Consider the following 27,416-nt stretch of genomic DNA (forward strand, 5'->3'; position numbering starts at 1 on the left):
GTCGATAAAATGTTTATGGGAAGCATTGATGTTGAAAAGTGTTGCATGTTACCCCATTTGACGGTCCTACATCTTTATTTGGTCAGAATATCCTCATTTAAACCATTATTTTACTAGTCAAGGTTAAGATAGCAACCTATAGTAACTTTTAGTTCGATTTTCGGCATATGAAAATTCATTTTCCTTTTTTCTGCGTCATTAATTTATAAGTACAGCGCGGGACACCCACGGCTTCAAAACGAAAACATTCAACTATGCCAGCGTGTGAATAAATTGAACTTAGTTAAACAAGCGGCACGATTTCCCTTTGGCGGTTAAAACAATCATGCTTGAATAATTTTTCGAAGACCTAAAGCTCGGTCAGTCTGCAAAGTGCATCTGCTGTTCCATAGTCGTTTTCTCTGAGGTTTCTTAAGTTCTGGGTCGATTTAAGAACTATGAGTATAGAATTCAGCATCAATGGGAAACTTTTCCAAAGTAAAATGTTATTTTTGTTAATATCGGTTTCGATAGTAATTTGTTCAATTATTTATACTCTATCTAGTCGATCCCAAGAAAGTGCCCGTCGAAACATCCTTGAACACGTTTATTCGAGATCATGCTCAACTCAAAGGTACCAAATTCATGTGTCGAGAAGGAGGATGTGGTGCTTGTGTCGTCAATGTGACTCAACTTAATCCGGTCACGAAAGAGATTGTTACTAAATCTGCCAATTCGGTAACATTTGCTGTTTTTATTCGTTTGAAGAAAAATTATCCTCATTTATCCTTTTAAAAGTGTTTACTTCCGGTGTACTCCTGTCATGGTTGTGACATCCTTACCGTGGAAGGTATCGGCAATGGAGCCGTGGGATTCCATCCCATCCAGAAGCGCTTGGTTGGATTCAATGGGTCTCAGTGTGGTTTCTGCACTCCAGGGATGGTCATGTCCATGTATAGCTTGCTGGAGTCTAACAATCAATCGGTTACGATGCGAGATGTAGAAAATAACTTCGATGGAAATATTTGTCGATGCACCGGCTATCGGCCGATACTGGATGCGTTCAAGACCTTTGCAACGGATGCCAAGGAAGTGGATAAGCTGCTTTGTAATGACATTGAGGATTTGTACAGTGACCGTTTGCCGAAAGCTCGCAACGGAGTTTGCTCAAATCGCTCAAAATCAATTCAAGTAGAAGCAAATGAACTTGTGACTATTTCTAGGGAAGGCAAAGATTGGTATAAAGTGTATTCAATAGATCAGATTTTTAAGTGTTTTAGTTTGATTGGATCTCGACCATATATGTTGGTTGCTGGGAACACTGCTCATGGAGTTTATAGAAGACGGAATGATCTTCAGGTTTTCATCGATGTGTCCACGGTGCAGGAATTGCATCAAAGGCAAATCGGAACGGAGCTGGTTGTGGGAGCCAATGTTACACTTAATGAGCTGCTAACAATCATGAATGAAGCCACTCTTGGCAATATAAAGTTTCAGTATTTGAAAACCATGATAAAGCATGTGCGTCTCGTGGCAAACCCATCGGTACGGAATTTTGGGACCATCGCAGGTACTTTTGGGAAATTTCGAAATCGAGATTAATTCATATTATACCATAACGATTATCCAAACTTTCATCCATCAGGTAATCTTATGATCAAGCATGAACATCCCGAGTTTCCGTCCGATATATTTCTTCTACTAGAAACAATAGGAGCGAGCTTAACTGTTTGTAAGTATCATAAATAATCCAAAGATATGAACTAGAACCTAGAAGCAGAAACGCAAAACAAAACGCACTAGTCTCTTACTAAACAAATTTTCCCCTTTTTTCAGTAACCTCAAAAGAAACGTCTTTAACCGTTTCTCCTAAAGAATTTCTTTCCATCAACATGTCCAAAAAGGTCATAAAGCACATCACATTTCCTCCAATACATCCGGTCCATGGCATCTTCAGGTCGTACAAAATAATGCCAGTGGCCCAGAACGCTCGAGCCTATGTGAATGCAGCATTTTTGATCAAGTTGTCGATAACTGGTGAAATTCCGGAATCCGTAACTTTGTGTTTTGGAGGCATAAACCCTTGCTTTGTACACGCAACACAAACGGAAAATTACCTTATCAATAGGCCAATTTTCACAAATCAAACATTGAAACAATCCATGGCGATCCTTTCTTCCGAACTGAGTCCTGATCACGTTTTACCGGATGCATCACCTGAGTACCGAAAAAATCTGGCATTGTCACTCTACTACAAGTTTCTGCTTGAGTTGGGAAAGCAACGTAAGATCTTAGACCCCAGATATGTTTCCGGAGCAACCGATTTGGAGAGACCTCTCTCTTCGGGCAGACAAAGCTACGATACCTATCCAAAAAAGTGGCCCCTCACACAGAACATATCCAAAATCGAGGGCCTTATACAAGCGTCTGGAGATGCGGAGTACATCAACGATAAGACTAAACTTCCGAATGAGTTGTACGCCGCTTTTGTACTGGCTACGGAAGTGCGCTCCCGCATTAAATGCATTGATGCAACCGAAGCCTTGGTAATTTGAATAGTGTTCTACACAACTAAATTTTTAAATCATAGATACTTATTTTATTGTTCATTTTAAAACAGTCAAGGTGTGGAGTTGTGGCATTCTATTCGGCGAAAAATATACCGGGAATCAACAATGTGATGCCGATCGATATGGGAACTCCGGAGGTTGAGGAAATTTTCTGTAGCGGGGAGGTTGCCTTCCATGGGCAACCCGTTGGAATCATTGTGGCGGAAAGTTTCGAACTTGCGAACGAAGTCACGGCCCTTGTGAAAGTGTGCTATGAGCGGATTTGTAAGTACACATTTCTTTAAAAAGTTTATTATTTCAAGTATTTTAAAAACCTTCTGAAATTTCATACATTTTTAAAAGAGATTTAAAAAGTTTAAACTATGTTGTTTGAAAGCAAAAATTGAACTAAGAACCATCCAAGAAACGATGTTTCGTGTAAAACTTGTTAATTTCCACGGGACTGGAAACAACATTTTTTCTGTGATTCTTGCTATATCAAAACGTCTGGTCCAATTCATACTAAAGCCGCAAAAGAGAAACTTTATCCTTTTAAGGTGGGTGAAAGTTGGAGGCATGCCGCGAACAACGTCCAAGTTGTTCCTAAAAGCATGAATTTTCTGATTCGAATTTTTCTGTACGTCGTGATCGCGCACAAATTGAGAAATTTTTAGTTGTGTTGGAATTATTTGATAATATGGTCTTAAACGAAGAATATTATAGGGAATCAATAAAAAAACATGAGTTGATATGTTTTTTTAAATAACATACTGTTTATATTTTTTTAAGCTGTACGTCAATAAAAGATGTAGACGTTTGGCTTTGCATTGAATAAAATATTGAAACACCTTTTTATTCAAATTGAAATGCCAATAAGCGATTCTCGACATCAGTGCTTTGTTTAGGGTTTTAAAACCAATGAGAACGAGGTTTGTGTCCATGAGAGTGCCCCAAATGACCCAACTTTTGAAAAAATTAAGCGCTGCAGGCTCAAATTGGTCTTAGGCCTAGTACAAAATCTCATGCCAAATTCGGGTCAGATCGGACCACGAGAAGGGGTCGCTCATCTAGCCTGAAGTTTGTATGGGATTTTGAGACATTATACTGAGTCGATTTGATATCATTTTTGAATTTCCCAAGCTCTGGGGTCTAAAAAGCTTTGTGTTGGTTCAAAACTCATCCATGTTTTTTGCAAAAATTTTAAGTAACTCTTACATGAGTATATTTGAACTTTAAGGTTTGAATGGAAATTTGAATATTTAGTACTGAAAAATCAACATCATTTTTTTTTCTTCAGTGTAACCGACCATGCTTATGATTTTTGTGCCCATTTATAAATTCTCTAAAGGAAATTTTCCGCTGAACAACTTTGTTGTTAAAGACCGTAACTTCGTATCTAATTAGACAAAAAAGTTATAAGCTGTTAAACAGAGGTTAATATGTCTTTTGGCATTGATGAACAATAAATTCAATTGACCCACTGCATGTGCTCCGTGCAGCATTGACCTTGAGCTTGAGCTTTCTATCAACTACGGTCCACCTGCGGCCCTATGGTTGCACTCCGTGATTGGTTCGAGATAATCAACATTGCACCACTGACCATACTGACTGGACACTTGATTTAGTTTTTTTTTTTATTTTATTTAATGATCCCGCGCCGATCCTCCGGTGCATAGGGCCGTGGTAAAAGACCTCCACTGTTGACGATCCGGAGCCAACGTCTTCACCTGGTCCCAGTCAAGATTCTCGTCGACAGTTCGGATTTCAGCGGCTAGGCTTCGCCGCCACGAGTTTCTGGGTCTGTCTCTTCCTCGATGTCCTTCTGGATTCCAATCTAGCGCCTCTCTGCAAATCTCGTTTTTATCTTTCCGCATCGTGTGCCCAATCCATCTCCACTTACGTTCCCGAATCTCGATTTCTAGCGCCCTTTGATGACACCGGCGATGTAGTTCCTCATTCGAGATCCAGTTGCCAGGCCACCAAGCGCGGATGATATTCCGCAGGCAGCGGTTTACAAATACTTGCAATTTTCGCGTCGTTACCGCATATGTGCACCAAGTTTCGCACTCGTACAGTAATACGGATTTGACGTTTGAGTTAAAGATTCGGATTTTTGTTCGTAGAGAGATCTGGCGTGAGCGCCAGATGTTTCGGAGACTCGCAATCGCAAATCGGGCTTTCTGATCCGGGTTTCGATGTCTTTTCTGGTACCACCATCAGGCGTTATCTGGCTACCAAGATACTGGAAGCACTCCACTTTCTCAACTTGTTGCCCAGCTACCATGAAACTGGAGGGATTTCCTGTGTTGATCTCCATCGACTTGGTCTTTCCGACATTGACTTTGAGACCTGCTGCCTTGGACCTTTCGGTGAGGTCGTCGAGTTTGCTCTGCATATCCGGTTGTTTTTGGGCGAGCAAAACAATATCGTCAGCCAGGTCAAGGTCGTTCAGTTGCTCAATTGTTGAAGGATTCCACGGCAATCCTCGGTTCGGTGCACAGTCTTTCTCATCCATTACGAAGAGAAAAAGTACCGGTGATAAGATACATCCTTGTCTCACTCCAGCAGTTACCGGGATTGGTTCGGACAAGACACCGTCGTGCAAGATCTTGCACGAAAATGCCTCGTATTGTGCTTCGATGAGATGGACTAGTTTCTTTGGGACCCCTCGTCGCCTCAGAGCCGCCTAGATGTTTTCACGGTTAAGTCGGTCGAATGTTTTTTCGAAATCAACGAACACCAGCCGAAGATAGTCCTGGAATTCATTGATTTGTTCCAGTATGATTCGTAGAGTTGTGATGTGGTCCACACATGATCGTCCGGATCGGAATCCAGCTTGTTGCCGTCGGAGTGTAGCGTCGATTTTCTCCTGGATCTTGTTCAGGATCCCTTTGCAGAGTACTTTGAGGGTTGTACAGATCAACGTTATGCCTCGCCAGTTACCACACTCCTCCTCCTTTCTTCGGGACCTTTACGAGGATACCCTGCATCCAGTCGGCCGGGAATGTTGCATGCCGATACATGCCTGCTCAATTCCGACTTTCGCCTTTCTCCGATCATCGACCATCCTCCAAGTTTCATCCGACATCCATTCACTTCTTCTTCTACAAACTTTACCGAGAGTATCATGGCTCATCGTGATAAAGGCATTCTTGATTCTACTCCACTGTTATTCTACTGTTCCGTCTGTAGGCAGCTCCGAGGCTCGGGATTCTAGCTGTTCAACGTATGCCCTTTTCACCTCTGGATTCTCCAACCGGGACGTCGTATCGACATCCGACTTTATCCTCTCGCCGTTGGACACGCGCAACTCTCAGTCGTATCTCGCCAAAGACGAAGTGAAGGTCAAATGCAATGTCTGCGCTTCGTTTGTTGCGGACATCAAGAAGGCTCCTTCTTCATTTTCGGATGATGTAAATGTGGTCAATTTGATTTTCTTTTCGGCCATCTCGAGATACCCAAGTGACCTTATGTGCTGGTCGATGGGGGAAGAGCGATCCACCGATCACCATGTTGTTGTTGCCACAAAATTCTACAAACAGCTCTCCGTTTTCGCTCATCTGTCCTAGGCCATGGCGCCCCATGATACGTTCAAATGAATTTGAATGTCACCCTTCGGAATTTTCTCTACCACGCTGTTCAGTTGACTGTAAAACTGCTCTTTCTCCTGCAAATTGGCAACGTGAGTTGGCGCATAACGCTGGACCATTGTAAGGTTTCTAATCTGTATTCGAATTCTGGCTACGATTATTCTTTCGTTTATCGGTTCCCATCCAATGAGGGCCGCGTAGGCCTGTGGGCTTAACAGGAATCCAACTCCTCGTTCACGAGTAGCATGTTCTTCTCGTATGCCAGAGTAAAGCAGTACTAAAGTCCCTATCCCGCGATGGGGCTGCCATCTTGGACTTAGCAGGAGCCGCATTTCGTAAATTCAGCCACTCGCAGCGAGACAGACGCTGTTTGAGCCGCCCCTGACCTGGAGAACAGACGCTCGGTTATTGTTGAACGCCGCCCCTGGCCTGGGGAACAGACTCGATTTCGTTTGTTGGATATTTTTTCCAACAGTACGCAATGTCGATTCCAGAGTGCGCATCGATCGATTTGAAGAAATGCTACCCAACTTTCAAAAAAAAAATACTGGCAATTTCTACGATTAAATCGGGCTAGACCAGAACATTTTTCCTATAGGGCATTTTTTTGTCAAATTTTGCAGGTTCGCCACCTGCAAAATTTTACAAAAAAATTTAGCCACAAAATAGTCGAATTTTTGTTCTAAGTGTCATGTCAGTGTGATAAGTGATTGCACATTGAACCAAATGAAAGGTGCTGGGAGCAAGCAACCCAAGCAACCAAAAGTCTCGTTAAAAAGATCGGACACAGCTTATCAGCATAGGTCATGTGCTGAAGTTCGTTTTATTCAGCCCAAAATTTAAGTTCTTATTGAAACTTTGCAGTTCCATTACAGATTTGAACGGCCTTCTATTCAGCCCACAAGTAAACGTTTAATCAGTAAAATCAAAAAAATAATTCTCCTCTCCTCTCTTACTTTGGTCACCACCAGCCCATGTGGGGCTGCTGGTTTCTCGGCATCCATCTTTATTCCTCCCATCACCTCCCTCAATTGATCTTACTTAATTGCTTTATTTTTAACTTTGTTCGATACATGCCAGCACGCACGCCAGTTCGGCTACACATTTATTTGATTCGCTTACTCAAGCAATCAAACAACCTAATGGAAAAATTAGTCCTGGTACCAAATTTGAACCCGACCCTTCGAGATGATAGCCAAACACACTGCCACGACGCCACGCCTAGATGTTGCCTTACCGGCAGCTAACATTCGAAGTGGTTATAATCTTCCTAGAATACCCCCAAGGGCAGCCAGCGGCCAGCAGCAAAGACGCATGTTGATTATTACTAAGAATCATTACGAAACGGCGTATAAATCAATCATCCGTTAAAATAATATTGGTTAAAAAAAATGGAATTCCATTTTTATAACTGTTAAGCATAAAATTATACAAAAGCTTGATTTTATCTTGATATTTTATCAATGAATTGCTTCAACTGACTTTCAATGTGTGATAAATCCGTGGTACGTAAATACAGTTGGACGAAATTTGATAAAGTCAAAATATTTACTCTTTTTAAAAACAATCATATGCGAGTTAGCTTTAAGTTGTTCTGAGTTGAAGTTTCAATATAAATTATACATTTCAACAATTTCCAAGCTCCAAAAAATGATTTTTTTTTATTATATGCCCTTTTGTGATGTTCGTTCACATCTCATATTCAAGAATTGGCGGACATGTCTGAAAAAAGGCTATTTGTGGAACTTTTTGGAACTTTTTGGAACTTCGAGTCCATAGAAGGTTATTTGAGACCCAGTTTGTAACTTTTATTCGGAATGATGCGATTGACATGTCACAAAAAAGGCTAGTTAAGGAACTTCTTGGAACTTGAAGTTCACAGAAGGCTATTTGAGGAACTTCTTGGAACTTGAAGCTCACAGAAGGTTTCAAATAGCACCTAATTTGTAACTTTTCTACTGTGTGGGTGCGATTAACATATAACAAAAAGGGCTATTTGAGGAACTTCTTGGAACTTGAAGTCCACATAAGGCTATTTGAGACCTAATTTGTTACTTTTATACTGTGTGGATGCGATTGGCATGTCCCAAAAAAAGCTATTTGAGGAACTTTGAGTCCATAGAAGGCTATTTGAGGAACCTTTTGTAACTTTCATGCTCACATTTGAGAAAATTCGGTACCAATTCCCTTTGGAACCTTTGTTCAGCGAAATTCAAACTTTGGAGGCACGAGCTTAACTAGATATGAGACTTTTGGTTGCTTGGGAACACAATCTTATCGTCAAATTTTGAGAATCTCAATCTTCAAAATGAACCAATAACGACGCCGGCCAAGTCCATGTAATCGATAGAAGGAAGGGAAGTGCAGCACATGTGGAGATATGTTTAATAGAGAGCGGCTGTACACCATCGTTCCACAAATCTCCACGTTGAATGTTTTGAGAAAAGGTAGTGCGGCATGGAAAATCACCTTGGTAGACGATTGAGCCACTTGAGACTAAAGTTCCTAATATCTTAAAACACCTATGTTTCCTATTGAAACTCCTGATCGAACCCAAAGGCCTTAAAAAGGTGTATGTTTACAAAATTACGGCTGTACTGTACTAATGTGTTCCTAGCTGAACTAAGCCTCATATAATTGGATGTCAAAATTTGGTGTTGTAATCAAATCTATGTATATTGAAGTTTACTGCTGGCTTTGGTTTGCTTATAATTTCGAATCTTCAAAAAGGCAAACATATTTTCTGATAACATGGATATGAATACGACCTCTTTAAAAAAAATCTATATCATATTTTTTTTAGCTTCAGAGCCCATATATACTACTGCACAAAAGGTGATCGAGGCAGATGCCGTCAATCGTGTCATGAACACGGGCTACGATCGACATGGTACAAATTACGATGCAGCTGCCGAAGGGCCCATCAAAATCAAGGGCCATCTGGACCTACTAGGCCAATACCATTATTCGCTGGAGACACAGACCTGTTTTGCTATCCCCGTCGAGGATGGTTTGGACATCTTCAGTGCTATGCAACATGTAGATCTAGGACTGGCAGCACTTTCACAAGCTCTTAATATGCCTCAAAACAGTATAAACCTTGTCGTTCCACGTCTCGGAGGTGCTTACGGATCTAAAGTTTCAAGATCGATTCCAACTGCATGTGCTTGTGTTATGGCGGCTTTACTCACTAGGCGTCCAGTTCGTATGGTTTTGCCAATGGAAACCAATATGTCATCTACTGGAAAACGCCTCGGATGCTTTAGCGAGTACGAAATTGACGTTGATAAGGAGGGAAGAATTATCAAGCTGAGCAATACGTATACCCACAACGCAGGCGCAGTTGTCAACGAAGTGCCAGGATTCATTACGAGTGACATTTTCAAAAGCTGTTACAAAACTGACAGTTGGAATTTGGTGGGTAATGTCACCCAAACAGATATTGCACCGAATACGTTCTGCCGTTCGCCTGGTGCTTCGGAGGCCATCGCAATGGTCGAAAACATCATGGAGCACATCGCTCACGCGGTCGGAAAAGACCCTCTGGAAGTTCGACTTCGTAACACGTCAAAAAATAACAAAATGCACCGATTGATACCCCAGTTTCGTCAAGAGGTAAACTTCGACGAAAGAAAAAGAGAAATCGATATGTTCAACAGCAAAAATCGTTGGCGAAAGCGTGGCATTGCATGTATCATCATGCAGTACAGTATGGAGTATTCGGGGATGATGAACGCCCTGGTATCGATTTATCACACCGATGGAACTGTAGCGATTACGCATTCGGGTGTAGAAATGGGTCAGGGTATCAACACCAAAGCCGTTCAAGTTGCGGCCCATATTTTGGGACTGCCAACCGATATGATATCGGTTAAACCGACCTCGAGTTTGACGTCCCCAAATTGTCAGGCAACGGTCCACAGCCGAAGCAGTGAAATTGTGGCTTTCGTAAGTATTTTTTGCGATTATTTCTTGTTTTCTTCATTCTAAAGGGTGTTGGAATCTAAAAGTGATCAGACTAAATTGTGTGTAAATAGCTTATGTGTTCATTAAAAATTTCAAAGTATCTCTCTTTTTGAAGTACAATACGTTTAAAAAACGGAAAAAATACTCAGTTAAGATTCCGGTCGACCTAGTCCACATTAGCGAGCTTTTCATTTGACGCCTGCCATCAGAATTTGTACAGTCACCTTATCCACTTTCTGCGGCCAGCTCGCTTTGAACTGCTTCTTGCTGCTGACAGTTTTTTTTAATCTTCTCAAGGTACTGAAGTTCTGGTGTGTTGGGAGGGTTCTTATCCTTGGACACAATTTTTTTTAGTCGGTAACAACAGGTGGTAAATCCCGGTTTACGGGTTGTATACCCAGGCACAACGAGCCACCGCGTCCCCCCAGTTTGCTACTCTGGGTCCATGGGTACGATGAGAAGACTCATAATATACTTCGTGTATACTTCCATCTCCCTAAACTTTACCTGGGGCCGCATACCTAGTTTCCATCTCGAACTTTTTAATACACTATTATGCTTCAATAGTGGGAGGTGCGCCAGGGCGCTCCAAGACAATTCTTATTGACGACACCACTTTCAGCAAAACCTCTCACTCTTACGACTCGACGTCTGAACTCTCCTCTAACGACTTGAGAACCGACATCTCCTCGAAATGACTTGAGATTCTAACATAAACCTCTCCTCTTCACGACTCGAGACCCCACCTCTTATCGTTAAGACTCGGGGTTGACCACAAAAACCTCAAAACCACAAAAAAGACTCGAGGCCTGACCTCTCCTTTAACGATTTGAAGCCCGACCTTTCATCTCCAAGGTTCGAGGTTTGCCACCTTTATGTCCGTCGTGTGCCGATCGAGAGCAGCTTATCCTAGTCTTGCACCTGGGGATTTTTTTCATTACCTGACAAATTTGCGCCGGGGGTCTTCAGATTTTCCCTAAAATTGAAAATTTGGTTCATTTTTGCTACTTAAAAACACATCTATTTTTTCAGATTTCTAACATTTTTATTTTTTGAGTAAGCTTCGGCTAGATTTTTTTGTCAATAAAAAATAACCATTTTTCAAAGCTACATAACTCTGTTATTTTTCAACGGAAATTATAAAATAGCACATCAAAATGCATTGAAATTTTACCAGCTTTCCAAATAAAATAGTTGAAAAAAAAATAAATGAAGACCTTCAATATGAAGAGCTGAAAATAAACTTTAAATGGTGTCTAAAAGTACCGTCTGAACCACCGAATATTTTGCAAAAAATACCATTGAATAGCTCAATTTATGATGCAACTTTCATCTGAAGACACCAAAGTGGGCCTTCAACTGCTTGAAGAGTTATGAAAGAAATAATGACAACAAATCTCTTTTTTTGCACAGGAAACAAACAATGGTCGAACAAGTGCACTCACATATGGAGATAGCGCGCACATCTAACAACATGGAAACAAAAGAACTTATCCAAGCAGGTAAAAAACACTATTTTTTGTGCTTTGTAGACTGCCCTAACTCGCATAACAGTTCATATGAGTTTTCGTCATTTTAGGTCAACATAGGGATTCAAAATAAAACACTACAAAACAGGTTTTGTTCTACAAATTTCGAAAAAAAATATCAATTTGTGGCTGTCCTATATGAAATATACCCGAATAACAGTTGCATATGTGAAATGCCACGCATTTGGTTACTTTTCAATGCTTCTTTCGGCGAAATAGTCTTTGATTTATTGCTTTGAATCATTTAAAAAAATTTAACTCACTTGATGTCGAATGATGCTCACGAGTTTTCGAACGCATGTCTGACTTCCTTAGGAATGACTTCCTGAGCGAAAAACTATCGGATGCAATCAAAAATCGTTAAAAGATTCAACTTATAATGTGGAATTTACGATATTCCAAAAGTATATTTCTTTTTCTGCAAATTGCATTTAGAAGTTCAAAAATGATCAAATTTAAGTCTTAGAAAGTAGGTTGGTGAGAAAAAATATTCTGTATGGGACTGTTATGCGAGTAGATTTGAAAAAGGTTTCAAATATGGTCGATTAACAGTCCCATAATGAATAAAAATGATGCTCTCGACCTTACCAATAACCGAATATCAAAAATTTCAGGTCTTACGATTTATTATGACAACCTAGAAACGATTTTCGTTTATGCCGAAAGTGGTGATCACATGTATTCCAAAACAAGAAAAGCTGTTTTTCTCGTTTGCTTGTTTTTGTATATGGGACTGTTATGAAAGTAGGGGCGGTAGAGTGTTGCAGCTAAACTGACTTCATGTTATATCCAAAAATCCAAAAACGTTTTCGTTTATACCCAGTTTTGCACCAGGTCACAACAAGTTTTGCAAATTTTGCTGTCATTTTTAGATGTTTATGCGCTCAGTTTTGCATCCGTAATTCTCCAGATTTGATTTAAAATGAACGGTTGAACACTAAAGATTCGTTTGTGAGCGATCGAGATAGCGACGACGAATTATGTTCGTTCTAGTATGGTAAACCTCAAAACTGGGAGAATGGAGAAAACGAATACGGTAAAGGTATCATATTTTCAATGTCATATTACCTACAATAGGAATGATGCTTTTTACAGCCTGGGCTGGCCATACTGAGCTCTTCGATTATTTCTTCATTTGTGCTACACTCTTTGTTTTTGATCAATGGGAAAGGATTTTGGTGTCCAGTGCTTAGCTCCCGATATAAAAACTATGTAAAGCACGTCTATACTTCTTTTTTTTAATCACATTTTTGTGATCCCAAACACACGGACTGAACCTTCTACCATTGGCATTGATTATGCTTCTCAATGATCTTTGATCGAAAAGTTAATAAGTTATATATCATATGCCAGGTTGTCAAAGCAACATTTCCATTATTTGTTATATCACATTAACAATACGATACTAAGAATTTTGGTAAAAATTTAAAGTCAGCTATGCTGCAAACACTTTACAAAGCACGGAAAAGTAGTGTTTTTTACCTGCTTTGGTAAGTTCTTTTGTTTCCGTGGTTTTAGAAGTGCGCGCTACATGCATATGTGAGTGCAGTTGTTCGACCATTGTTTGTTTTCGTAGCAAAAATAGAGATTTGTTGTCATTATTTCTTTCATAACTCTTCAATGAGTTGATGGCCCACTTTGATGTCTTCAGATGAAAGTTGCATCATAAATTGAGCTATTCAATGGTATTTTTTGCAAAATATTCGGTGGTGCAGACGGTACTTTTAGACGCCATTTAAAGTTTATTTTCAACTTTTCATGTTGAAGGTCTTTATTTATTTATTTTTTCAACTATTTTATTTGGAAAGCTGGTAAAATTTCAATGCATTTTGATGTGCTATTTCATAATTTCAGTTGAAAAATAACAGAGTTATGTAGCTTTGTAAAATGGTTATTTTTATATACAAAAAAATCTAACCGAAGCTAACTCAAAAAATAAAAATGTTAGAAATCCGAAAAAATACATGTGTTTTTAAGTCGCAAAAATGAACCAAATTTTCAATTTTGGGGAAAATCTGAAGACCCCCGGCGCAAATTGTCAGATAATAGAAAAAATCCCCACCTGTCACAGCACACTCGCGGTACTTAACGCAATTTCTCGGATGATTCCCTAGGATAACTCAAATGGCTCACCCGTCTTCGAGAGCCAGCCCGTGGGTATTTCCCGTTCGTGGAATAACCCTTCCCAAACGATTTCCACTGCGAAGAAGGTAAGGTCTTGTCCCCACAGCTTCGGTCGTTTGGAATCGCTCGGATACTCCCCGAAGTTGGAGCAAACTACGCACGAACGCAGCGTGCCCACGGCATCCGCTACTCAAAAGATGTTACCTTATCGTTGCAGCTTCGAACCGTGGTGTCGGACGCACACTACTCGACAGCTCACCGTCAATGGAGTCAGTCTACACTGACAGCCGTGTGCCAGATCGAGAGCAGCTTGTCCTGGACTCGCGCCTGTCGCAGCACACATTCAGAACTTTGAACGCTACGACTCGGATGTTTCCCGACGGTGACGACATCCTACACCGGCATCGTGAACCTCTCCACCCGTTGATATCCCCCGACAGTGGAGTGGGCTTCCTACGAGGTCCGCTGCGAGGAAGGTATTATCTTATCCACGCAGTTTCTCCCTTAAGAAAAGGCTCTACTCGGATACTTCCTAGCGGTGTGGTGTCCTACACACGTTCGCGGCACACCCAAGAACTCCACTACGCAGAAGACGATGGCTTATCTTTATAGTTTCGACTAAGGACGGGACGCACACTACTCAGATGCTCAGATGCCGGCAATGGAGTCATCCTACACCGTTCGTGGATTTCCGTTGACTCCAGCTCCTCTGCAGGGCAGTCATGCCTGCATGCCAAGTTTTGGAGTCCCTACACATCTTCATCCTACACCACGTTGCCTGCTGTCGTGTCGGTCCCACAGATGGCAAGTATTTTGGTACGTACCACCGGACAAGCAAACACCACATGTTCGGGTGATTCCTCTTCGTCACCACAAACTGGGCAGTATTGCAAAGCCACATGTCCAAACCGGTAGTGACACTTCATGAAGCATCCATGACCAATCAGGAAATGCGTCATATGGAAGTCCACTTCACCGTGTCTTCTACCGATCCAGCTCCCGATGTGCGGGATCAGACGATGGGTCCACCTTCCCCTCGCTGAGCTGTCCCACAGCTCCTGCCATTTGGACATCGAGTCCACACTGACGAGATCTCGACCATTGGGCGTGTCTTTATTGTCGTAGCAATAGACGTCCTCCTCTAGCAAAATCGAGATGGGCATTGTTGGGGAGGTCGATGGGGTGAATGAAACACAAATTTTAATAGCTGATGCTTCAAACTAAAACATATAAAGAAAGTTAGTTTAATTCTAATTTTAAACCTGCAGTTTACCGTACATTATTGGTGTTCCAGTGTTTCTAAACTACGACCCTTTTCCAACTCACGATTGTAGGCAGACAGAAACTTTAAACTGTAGTTTTGGCTACTCAGTCGATTTTAGTATCTTCTGTAGTACAATATTCGAAATTAGTAACATATTAATAAATTTTATATGATGATTGAGGTTACCGTTAGAACTGTGTGAATAACTGTTTTTTATAATATGGATGTCCGAAGTTCAATGCTTATATCGCTACCTTAAATAATAACTATAAATGAATTCAATTAAGCCAAACAGAATAAAGTGAAACTTACTACAGAGCACTCGCTCGTAATATAACTTTTTAACGTAGAAATGGTAAGATTTAATTTCGGCACTACTTTGCTCTAAACACGTTTCTAACGAACTCGAATCTAATGTTGTTTATATGCATGTTATCAATTGTATGTCACTGTTCTAAGATGTCACAGGATCTCACTTCTCATCAACTACTGATCAGTCACAGTGGGCTCCACAACAGGCATGATGTACGCCACTACGCCTGTATTCACTGATAACCCGCAGGTTCATCAGCCACTGAACGCTGCTAATTCTCAGCAGTTACATTGTATTCCCAGGGCCTGCCTCCAGGCCACCGCTCCGTACCGCAAAATTGACGTGGTTACGCTTGACAGTATCCCTCTCTTACTACTGCAGATTGCCGAGTAGTTTGACATCATCCGTTTGATTGAGGTCGTGCCATTGTCACTTTCTTACATACCTTGTCGACATGACTCTTGAAGTCTGAGTCTGTCGTCGATCATCACCCCTAGGTACTTAATTGTGCATCCGTACATGATATCACATGGTCCAACTGCAATGGTATCTGTTTAAGGTTAGATCAGGTTGATGATCAGCACCAATTCGGTTTTCTGGTGGGCTAGACGCATGCACTTGGAGTGCATCCAGCTTTCCACTGCCTGGATAGCTACTGTAGCAGCTAAATAGCTGTATCTTCGTGGTCGAGTAGCCTCTCGCCAAGAGATCTACATCATCCGCAATTCCTATGAGTTCAGCTCCCGATGGGAGGCTCATTTGATACCTGCGGCACTACCGCAAAAACCTCTTGTGTCCTTATGCCCTCACCGGTCATATACTGTAGTTGGCGATTGTGGAAATGACTTTCCACAAGCCTATACAGATATGCCGGGACCTTCATTTGGATTAACGATGACGCAATCACTGTCCAACTGACGCTGCTGAAGGCGTTCTTCGCGTCCTTGGGCACAACCTGAATGTTGTTATCGACATACAACTCCATGGCATTTTTTCCATAATGGCAGGATGCTGAATCCGGCCAAAACAACACAGACAAGTCATTTTTCTTCAAAAAAGGCAGCAAACGATATTGAAGTCATGCTTTTTACGTATATTTCCTGGTTTTCAAACCACAGGTTCAGATAGCTTGCCAAACGAGAAATTTCTTCGAAAATTTCGACTGCCACCTTTTCCCTTCCAATTGCTGTATAATACTCTGGTCCATAAAACTGTCTGAAGTCTGCCTTGGCGTAGGTTTCGCTTATTGCAATTTTGACTCACTTCCTTCTTATAAGTCGATAGTCCGGATCGTTTTATAGCTTCAAGCACAGTTGTAGACGATATTGAAAAAAATACCATGAATTAAAGTTGACCACTTTTTGATCTGAACACGCTTCTAATATAAACATTTCCTTTCATTCAAATTTCCTCAGGCTGTTCAAAAGTGCTGTGAAATGCTGGTGGAACGACTACGACCTTTCCGGAAAAATCAACCCCAGGCAACGTGGCAAGAAATTGTGAACCAAGCTTTTCTAGCCAATGTGGATTTTACTGCCGTCTACAACACAGCTCCGTTTGATCTGAGGGGTTACCCGCTTTGGGGTCTCACCTGTGCGGAAGTGGAGGTTGACATACTAACCGGGAATGTGCAAGTATCCCGGGTGGACATACTCGAGGATGTGGGAGAAAGCATGAGTCCGGGAATCGATATAGGACAATTGGAGGGCGCTTTCGTTATGGGTCTGGGATACTACTTAACTGAAGCCTTGGTATACGACCCATCCAACGGAAAGCTGGTGAACAATCGATCCTGGAACTATAAAGTGCCCGGGGTGAAGGATATTCCGATCGATTTTAGGATTAAATTCCTTCAGAAAAGCTCCAACCCAGCTGGTGTGTTGAGCTCCAAGGCTTCCGGTGAGCTTGCGCTCAATATGAGTCCAGTTTTAACTTATGCTCTACGATACGCTCTGAGGTCAGCCAGAAAAGACGCTGGATTGCCTGATGATTGGATTCCAATTGGTAAGTGATGCACCAGAGTGAAAGAGAAAGGCCAGTTAAAGTAAAACGCATTGATTTCAGGTTCAGCGACAACTCCAGAAAAAATCTTCCTGATGGCTGGAAATTCTTTTGAAAACTATGACTATAACTAAACTTGTAACACGATTTTAACCGAAATAATTTATCTTAATGAATTAAATAGTAATAAAATAAATAAACTATGTGACAAACGTTTGAAATTATTAGCACAAAATAAAGCAAGATTTTTGTCGACTTATGATCATCAGAAAAAAATCCATTACTTAAAAAAATGTAATATTATTTGGGCTTGAAAGATAAAGTGGCGTGAAGATTTTGATTTGTTTCGGTACATATTGTGAATTTAAATAAAACTTTAAGAAACTTCGCTTTAAGAAACTGGCAACAAAACACAGACTTCCGACAATTTAATACTTCTCTTTTTTTTTGTCGGAAGTCTTTCGGAAGTCGGAAGTCCGGGCTTCCGAGGTGAAATTTAGTGCTGGCGCTATTATAAATAGAGCGTTGCTCAGCGTTAGTGAGTAAGTATTATTTAGGCTTTCAGTTAGTATCTTCATTCCAATCTTCAGTGATTATAATTTAAGATTCTAGTTTGTGGTTTCAGTTAGTTCCAAATAAAGTGATTTTCTAGGGTTGTGACCCAAAAGCCCGAAAACATGTACCCTGAATGATTTTTCTTAGGGTGTCAAATACTCGAAATCAATCAACCCCAGAATGAACCATTCCCCATTTTTTTTCCAGAATGAACTATTTTCCAGATTTTTTTTCCCGGAATGGACCTTATGCCTGAATTTTTTTCCCTAGAATAGACCATTGCCAAGATTTTTTCTCCAGAATGGACCATTTCCCAGAGTTCCCGTTTTCGGGGAAAGCCCGTTGTCGGGAAAATGGAGTACAACCGTTTCTCATTATTAAAAGTGTGGTTTTATGCATCCAAGTATCAAGAAAGTTATCGACGTCAGTGAAGTTACCAGAACTTTGGACCGTCGCCGATACTAGAGTTTCCAATACTATAAATAATTTTTCCTGCAAATTATAAGCATTTCCTGCAACGGAACACCCAAACGATGAAACTAATCAAATTAACTTTGAATCAAACATCCAGTGAAAAACATGTTGCAGGTTGAATGATTTTCCCCCGCGAAGCAAAGACCCCCTTTAATCGGCGTTCGTTATCAATTTACTATCCAAGCGATTAGCACAGCGCATGTTTTCAGTGATCGGAGAGCCTTTGCTCAGTGCTGTCCTACCTCTCAATCTCCAGTATGGATATTGAGTTCAGTATCAACGGTGTGATCTACAAAAGTAAGAGAAATAAACTATAATTGAAGTTTTCAAGAATCACAAACAATATTCATTCATTTAAAAAATTTCAGTTAATCCTCAAACTGTGCCAATCGAGACGAATCTGATCACATTCATTCGCGATCATGCTCAGCTCAAAGGAACCAAATTTATGTGCCTCGAGGGTGGTTGTGGAGCTTGTGTCGTAAATCTCACAGAAGTGAATCCGGTGACAAATGAAATCATCACAAAATCAGTGAACTCGGTAGGAAAATTTTCAAACGTGGAGAGTTTTAATGAACCCAATTTTTTTCCATTACCAGTGTCTGCTTCCGGTGTATGCTTGCCATGGTCGAGATATTCTGACAGTAGAAGGAATCGGTTGTAAAAAGTCGGGATATCACCCTGTCCAAAAACGTCTGGCAGCTTTCAATGGATCTCAATGTGGGTTCTGTTCCACAGGTATGGTAATGTCCATGTATAGTATGCTAGAGACCAACAAAGGTTCAGTTACCATGCAAGAGGTGGAAAATGCTCTCGACGGAAACATTTGCCGATGCACCGGTTATCGTCCGATATTGGACGCATTTAAATCGTTCGCCACAGACGTCGGTGAAAATGTGAAACGTTTGTGTACGGACATTGAGGAGCTCAGCGTCGATAATTGCCTGGGAAAGGCTTGTAACACCGTATGCTCCAATGCATCCAAAGTAAACATGGATCCAAAACAGATTCTTCACATACCGTGCAAGAGCAACAAAGTTTGGTACAAGGTTTCGACAATAAATCAAATATTTGAAATATTCAAAGCGATTGGATCACGCCCTTACATGCTTTTGGCTGGAAATTCCGCTCATGGAGTCTACAGACGGAATGAACATTTGGAAGTTTTCATCGATGTCAATTCGGTCGATGAACTCCATCGACGATCGATTGGACCGGAGCTGGTCGTTGGAGGCAACGTGACAATACATGACTGTATGACTTTTTTGGAAAATGTCTCGAGAGAAAGTATAAATTTTCAATACGTGAAAAATTTCACTGAACATTTGAGACTTGTAGCAAATCAACCAGTCAGAAACATAGGAACTCTTGCAGGAAATTTAATGATCAAGTACCAGCATCCGGAATTCCCATCTGATGTTTTTCTGCTCCTAGAGACTGTTAGAGCCAAGTTGGAAATAGGTGAGATTTATGGTTCAATATTATAAAAATTTACAATTGATTTTTGTGTCTTCCAGCATCGGAAAATGGCTACGAGACAGTTTCTCCCCAACATTTCCTCAAAATGGATATGAACAAGAAGATACTGATCAAAATCGTTCTTCCAACGTTTCAACCTCAAAACACTTACTTCAAGACTTACAAAACAATGCCAGTCGCGCAAAATTCTCAATCATACGTAAATGCTGGATTCCTCCTGGAATTTTCCAGATCAACTACCATCTTGGAGTCAGCGACCATTTGCTTCGGCGGAATCAATTCTATTTTCACCCATGCATCCAAAACAGAAAGTTTTCTCATAGGCAAATCGCCTTTTTCTAACGAAGTACTACACGAAGCCTTAAAAATACTCCAGTCTGAACTACATCCGGACAACGCGCTTCAAGATGCTTCTCCTGTATACCGTAAAAACTTGGCCGCATCTCTTTTGTATAAGTTTCTGCTGAACATTGTTCCGAAAGAAGAAGTAACATTAAATCTAAAGTATCAATCAGGAGGGTACCCTTTGGATCGAGCACTTTCTAGTGGCAAGCTGGGTTACGATACTTACCCTACGAAATGGCCTCTGACTCAGAACATTGCAAAGATAGAGGGATTGCTGCAGACTTCTGGTGAGGCGGAATACATCAACGATATGCCAAAGAGACCCAACGAGTTGTATGCTGCTTTTGTACTGGCCACTCAGATACGCAGTCGAATTACAATGATCGATGCATCTGAAGCTTTGGTAAGTTTGTGGGCTCAAAGGACTTAATTTGATCAAATTTCGATAGTAAACATGATTAACGTGACCTTATCTGTGTTCCAGAAAACCGAAGGAGTAGTAGCGTTCTATTCTGCAAAAAACATACCCGGTATCAACAACTTCATGCCCATTGATCTCGGAACATCGAACGTTGAAGAAATATTTTGTAGCGGAGAGGTTGCATACTATGGGCAACCTGTTGGAGTCATTGTTGCGGAATCCTTTGAAATCGCAAACCAAGCTACAAAGTTAGTCAAAATCTGTTACGAACGTACATGTGAGTTTTGCCAACGTAGGAAGCTACATAGTGACTTAAATTTGTTGTGACTTTTGTTTTCTTCTCTTTCAAAGCATTGGAGTACGTTTACACCAACGCGAAGGATATTGTTAAAGATGGTATCTCAGATCGTCTCACCAACCAAGGATTTGATCGATACGGATCACAGTTCAGCTCAGCTCCCGAGGGACCCATCAAAGTTCAAGGGCATCTCGATCTACGAGGTCAGTACCACTACACTTTGGAGACGCAGACTTGTTTCTGTGTCCCAAATGAGGATGGCATGGAAGTTTTCAGTGCGACGCAAAATCCGAACATCGTGCATGCAGCTCTACACCAAGCCCTGAATGTGCCACAAAATAGTCTTCACCTAATGGTAAAACGTCTTGGTGGGGCTTATGGAGCAAAATCTTCTCGGTCGTCTATGGTGGCTTGTGCTTGTGCCATCGCATCCCACCTGACCAGGAGACCTGTTCGAATGGTTCTTCCCATGGAGACCAATATGTCTGCGATCGGAAAGCGAACTGGTTCCTACAGCGAGTATGAAATCGATGTGAATAAGTCCGGAAAGATCAATAAATTGAACCACAAGTTTACACACGATGGAGGCTTTGTGTACAACGAGCTGTTAGCGTATCTTACAACTGATATGTTTAAGAGCGCCTACGCAACAGACCGTTGGAATTTGGTCGGGGACATTGCACGCACGGATGTGGCAGCAAATACATGGTGCCGTTGTCCTGGATCATCCGAGGGTATTGCAATGATCGAAAACATTATGGAACACATTGCTCATGTAACAGGAACGGACCCTTTTGAAGTGCGGCTTCGCAACATGGTAAAAGATTCAAAACTACGACAAATGCTTTCCAGCTTTCGTAAGGATGTGGATTTCGACGAACGGAGAAAACAAGTGGACAAGTTCAACATTCAAAACCGGTGGCAAAAACGAGGAATAGGTATCATTTGCATGGAGTATCCGATGCAGTACTCCGGCAGCATGAATGCACTGGTATCGATCTTCCACACCGATGGAACGGTTGGTATTACACATTCTGGTATTGAGATGGGTCAAGGTATCAACACAAAAGTGATACAAGTGGCTGCGAAGACTTTGGGATTGTCGATCGATATGATTTCTGTGAAACCAATGTCTAGTGTGTCTTCTCCCAACTGTACGGCAACTGTCCATAGTCGAGGCAGCGAAACGGTTGCTTTTGTAAGTATCTTCTAACTTCGTCACTATTAACAATTAAATAATATAATTCGACAAACCTTATCAATTTCAGGCCGTTCAACGATGTTGCGAAATGTTGATGGAACGCTTGCGGCCATACCGTGAACAAAATCCTCAGGGTTCGTGGCAAGACGTCTTAAACCAAGCCTTTTTGGCAAACGTCGATCTAACGGCTCTCTATGGATATGCTCCGTTCGATCTTGAAGGCTATGTCATATATGCTACGGCCTGTGCCGAAGTTGAAGTAGATATCCTGACAGGAAATTTGCAAGTCTCAAGAGTTGATATTCTCCAAGATGTCGGAAAAAGTATGAGTCCCGGAATCGATATCGGTCAGGTTGAAGGTTCATTCATCATGGGACTTGGCTATTATCTGATCGAAGCGTTGATTTACGACCCGTCAAATGGTGCCTTGGTGAACAATCGTTCCTGGAACTATAAGGTACCGGGAGCGAAGGATATCCCGGTTGATTTTAGGGTTAAATTTTTGAAGAACAGCTCAAATAAGGCCGGTGTTTTGGGTTCTAAAGCCACGGGTGAGCCATCGTTCTGTATGAGTCCTGTTTTAACTTATGCCCTCCGATATGCGCTGAGATCAGCTAGAAAGGATGCTGGGCTACCTGATGATTGGATTTCAATTGGTGAGATTGTTACAACTTCATATTTAGGTCATGTCAACTATTCTGATATTATTTCTTCACAGGCACTGGAACAACTCCCGAAAAAATATTTTTGATGGCTGGGAACAGTTTAGATGACTATAAGTTCAATTGATCTCCTAATTTTAAGGTTAAATGGACAGGTATTTTAATACTTCAAAATCCTTTTCAAATAGTTGCGACTATCGCAGACTGTTCCTGGGTAAAATAAAACCTAACAAAAATTCACGGGATGAATAAGCAAACAAGTTTAAAATACCCGACAAAAAAAAACAAAAATCGTAAACCAGTTTTAGTTCTATGAAGTTACTAGGTAATAACATAAACAATAACAACTCAGTTTCAACAATAAAGCCATGAGACTATAAGACATTTTTTATTGTATTTGAACATTAATAATTTGTTGATTGGATGTTTCAACAGAACAGTTAGAAATAAACTCAAACCCTTATCATCAGAAATATATAGTTTTTTTTTTGACGTAGAATTACGTCTTACGGCAACACTATAGGGGGGCAAATTGAAATTCGCGAACGGATCTCGCGTCACGAAAAACGCCTCTTTCACGGACATCTTTTCCGAACAACATTTTGGGTCAGCTATGTGTTGGTACACCAATACTAATAACGCGCTAATACAAATTGGTGCGCAAAACACCCGAGCGAAAAAAAACCCCGATCGTCGACCCAAACTGTACTAGATGCGAAGTTATAAAAGAGCAAGGATTGCCCCGACCCGGTTTCATTTGGTTTTTGGTCTTTCTCCCGGTCGGTCGGTTGTTGCGACCAAAAATGTGTGCAATGCTGTTGAGAAGAGGCCGAGGACATCTATGCTCGGCTGAGTAAACCATTTTCACTGGAACCCGGAGCATTCATTATGCTTCACCACCCTCATGTTTAACTGGTGCAGCAGTGGCCTGGCATAGGGTTACCAGAACATAAACATAACCTAGAAACATTCGGTTCCTTTGAGAAAATCAAACTCAAAGGAACCGGAAAGGCCAAAAGCCCACCAAACCACATCAGCAGCATCGTCCAGATTCAGCAATTTTCCACATCTGCGGGGTCAGCCAACTAAATGCATCAGGCTGCTTTACAAAGTCATGAGTAACTTTTGAAAAAAAAAAATATTTTTCATTTTATTTTTTTTATGACCACCTGTAATTTTTTGAATATTAAAAAAATTTACAATATTTGATTAAAATTATAAATCTTTCGTTACTTTTCAATAACGTTCTTCTATATACACTGGATTCTTTTTTTAAACGATTGTTGTGTTCGTGCAAAAAAAGAAATCGTGTAAAAAAAGTTCGAAACAACCAGGAAAAATTCATCGCTCATTTTGAGTAAAGTGGCCAACTTGGACTGTAAATCGATGATTTTCAACCAGGTAGACCATTCTGAAGTGATTTGAGTGAAACCGGGAAGCTCAAAGATTTGTTTTGGATTGCTTTGTTTTGAGTTTTAGCCACGGTTGTTCCGGAACTTCCGAAGAGTCTCTAAGTGGCCATTCCGGCAAATGTTTCCGTCGGGAAGCAACGTCCGAATCCATTTGCCACCCAAGAGTGGTTCGGACAAAAAGCGGGAATGTGTAGAACCTGTTTTTGACATGTTCAAAAATCGTCTTATTTCAAGAAAATCGTTTAAAAAAATCGTTTAAAATAAAACCGTGTAAAATAAGATCGTTTAAAAAAAGAATCCAGTGTACATGAAATTTGAAATAAAATTTCTATTGTGCATGGCAAAGATAATTCCAAGGTTCAAATCTTAAATCAGAACTTTGATAAAAATTGAAAAGTAATCCGCGGTCCAGAATTCTGAACAAAAAAATTTCACGAAATTAAAATGTGTAGAAGTTTGAGTATGACACCATTCATTGACATATAATATTTATTCAAGCAAAAATTTCCGTTGGAAAAACCTGAAAAAATTTCACTCTCAAAATAATATTGTATTAAGTGCGCTTTTCATTAAAGTTAAATTTGTTGTTGAATTTTCATCTCCATCCAATGTACAATGACGACCCCTTTTGTATACCCCTTAGTGCGCATTTCCCTTACTGATTCGAATTAAACGCATAATACTGAATCTTTAAAGCTTTTCTCCGAAGCGTTTGATAAAGTTTTGTTTTGCAAAAAAAATCATGAAAGTTTTTTGGAAGCCTAAAATACGATTTAAAACCTCTCGATGAGTTTTGATTATTTTTTTTATTAATTGTCTTGATTCTTGTTGATGACTTGTATAGCCTTTTCAACATTACTTTTAGAGATTTTATAAACTGTCCAAGAACATTCGAAAAATTTGACAGTTATGATATCGTATAAATATTAAAAATAAATAATAGGCCTATTCAGCCCATTTGTCCGAATACTCTCAACTAATTTGGCGCCAAATATTCGGCCGACCAAATATTCCGTACATCTCTACTAAAAACTAAGGTAATTGTAAAGAGAACGAATCTTTGTTATGAAGGCTGGAAAATTTTCAAGACTCTTGAACCATAATTTCAAAATTTTAATTTGTGTCTAATAGTTGTGAAATGTGAGAAAGAGTGGTGTAAAGTGAAGATTAAACAAATCGATTCTATTATTTTTCACTAGCAGGGTGAAAAAAGTTGATTTGATTTTTAGATAAGCCGTAACTTTTAATGTTTCGTATTGTCGTGTTCCCAGAAGAATAAAAGACTTGACTAAGCTATAAGATATGTTTATTCAAGCAAGTGCGACAACTGAATGACAGATCTTTCACATAAGGGGTGGTATTTATACCAGTAAGTACTCCTAGCGTGATGATAGCATGCTGCGACATTCTAGTAGCTTCTGATTGGTCGTGGCCTACCACATCTCCTTTTTTTAAGAAAGATCGTACGAGCTCAAACGAAATCATCCAACAACACCGACAATGGAAGATTTGGTGTTGGAACCGGTGCTGCTGCTTCGATGAACCAGGCCTTCAGTTGATTGGTGTGAGACCTGATGAGTCAACCGTTGTCCAGCAGTACGGTGTACTTCCCTCCGTTTTTGAGTTCGATGATTCTATCAGGTATCCATTTGACCGAACTCTTTTGTCGTCGGAAGTTTCTGAAGGGTTATGTATTATAAGGTGTGAAAAACGTGCTCGTAACAAAATCGATCGTTACTTCCCAAAAGTGAACTCTTAATAAGTTCTCAATGTGCGGTTACGTTATTGCATAAGTGCCTCGATTTCTCACTAAGGAATAAGTGCAGAAATACCACGAGTTCCTGGAAATATTGATAAAATAACTTTATTTCGTGGAACCCCCTTCAGGAACATTAGAAATCGTGATCCTCTAAACAGACCACAACGTCTCATCGTCTGTTTTGTGCTCTATTCGTATCTCATTTGTTTACAAACACGATGTCAAAACAAAAGAGCACACGATCAACGAACCTTTCTGCACCCGGAACATCAGCGATATCAACTTTAACCGACAGACCGACACCCAAACGATCCAAAGAAGATTTGGATGTTTCGAGTGATGAAGAGGAAGTTACATCACTTAAGGATTTGTGGATGAAAATGCGCACAATGGTGGCTGCCGAAACTGAAAGAATTCGTGTTGGAATCGGAGAACAAATCGATCGTAGTACTGGTGAGTTACGACAGAGAATCGAAGGCTTGGAAACGCAACTAGCTGACCTTAAAAACGACTGCACGGCGAACGTCAACAATCTTCAAAAAGACATTCAATTGGTACAGAACGAGCTACAATCTTCGATGGAGTACACAAAAAAACTCGAGCTGGATCACGAGCTTGTGATATCTGGAGTACCGTATCTGGACAATGAAGATCTTCGTGTTGTGTTCGGAAATATTTGTTCTGCTCTTGGATATACGACACTACCATTAGCTAAACTAACCCGTCTTGCCAAGCCTCCGATTAAAAGCGGTTCTTCACCTCTGTTGCTGTGTGAATTTGCCCTCCGAAGTGACAAATCAGATTTCTACCGTACATACTTACGTACTCGCTCTTTGACTCTGTGCCAAGTAGGTTTCGAAAATGATAGTCGCATATTCATCAACGAAAACCTAAGCCAACAAGCGCGAGCCATACGTACTGAAGCGATCAAACTGAAGAAAAAGGGTCTTATTCACGCTGTACAAACGCGGAACGGAGTCATTTTTGTGAAAACTGCGGAAGCTTCTGCTTTTGAAGCTATCCATAGAGTAGAACAACTGGTCAACGAACAAAAAACCTTTCCTAACTAGCTTTTCTCTTCCTTCCCAATATTTCCTCCCCGATTCCTTTATTCCGTCCGCTCCTGAAAGTCTTAATAAAAAATCAAACCTATCCTTGTTATCTCATTTTTCCTTCCAAGCTAATCCTTTGAATCCGATCCCTAAGCTATCCCGTGTATCCATCCTTCCTTCCTGAAAGTCATGCTGGTGCGATGCTGCTGATGGATGTTACTGATGCGATGCTGCTGATGGAGGCTGCTGGTGCGATGCTGCTGATGGAGGCTGCTGGTGCGATGCTGTTCATGCGATGTGTCTGGTCCGAGGCCAGTGCTCTCGATGGTGACGGTGGCAGTCCCGGTGTTGGTAATGGTGCCAGCGCTCTTCCCCGTGTTCGTGATGCCGCTCCTTACGATGATGGTAACCATGAGGCAGCACGTTCTTGGTGGTGCTGATGA

At 40.8% G+C, this 27,416-nt stretch overlaps 2 protein-coding genes across 2 annotated transcripts; both read left to right on the top strand.

The window, feature by feature from the left end:
• The first annotated feature begins 133 nt into the window (after nt 1–133).
• Nucleotides 134–17,517, top strand: LOC129755256 (xanthine dehydrogenase-like). The gene is made up of 9 exons (XM_055751644.1): nt 134–477; nt 545–717; nt 778–1,549; nt 1,625–1,711; nt 1,816–2,525; nt 2,600–2,813; nt 8,922–10,066; nt 16,730–17,318; nt 17,379–17,517. The coding sequence occupies exons 1-9, from the start codon at nt 438–440 to the stop codon at nt 17,447–17,449; spliced, it is 3,801 nt and encodes a 1,266-aa protein (XP_055607619.1). The 5' UTR covers nt 134–437; the 3' UTR covers nt 17,450–17,517.
• Nucleotides 17,518–18,498: 981 nt separating this feature from the next.
• Nucleotides 18,499–23,208, top strand: LOC129755440 (xanthine dehydrogenase/oxidase-like). Its single transcript, XM_055751935.1, has 8 exons — nt 18,499–18,641; nt 18,713–18,885; nt 18,944–19,805; nt 19,862–20,571; nt 20,653–20,866; nt 20,941–22,085; nt 22,156–22,744; nt 22,807–23,208. Exons 1-8 carry the CDS (start codon nt 18,602–18,604, stop codon nt 22,875–22,877), a joined length of 3,804 nt encoding a protein of 1,267 aa, XP_055607910.1. The 5' UTR covers nt 18,499–18,601; the 3' UTR covers nt 22,878–23,208.
• Nucleotides 23,209–27,416: the final 4,208 nt, after the last annotated feature.

This window comes from Uranotaenia lowii, chromosome 3 (genome assembly GCF_029784155.1).
Source record: "Uranotaenia lowii strain MFRU-FL chromosome 3, ASM2978415v1, whole genome shotgun sequence".
Classification (NCBI taxonomy): Eukaryota; Metazoa; Arthropoda; class Insecta; order Diptera; family Culicidae; genus Uranotaenia; species Uranotaenia lowii.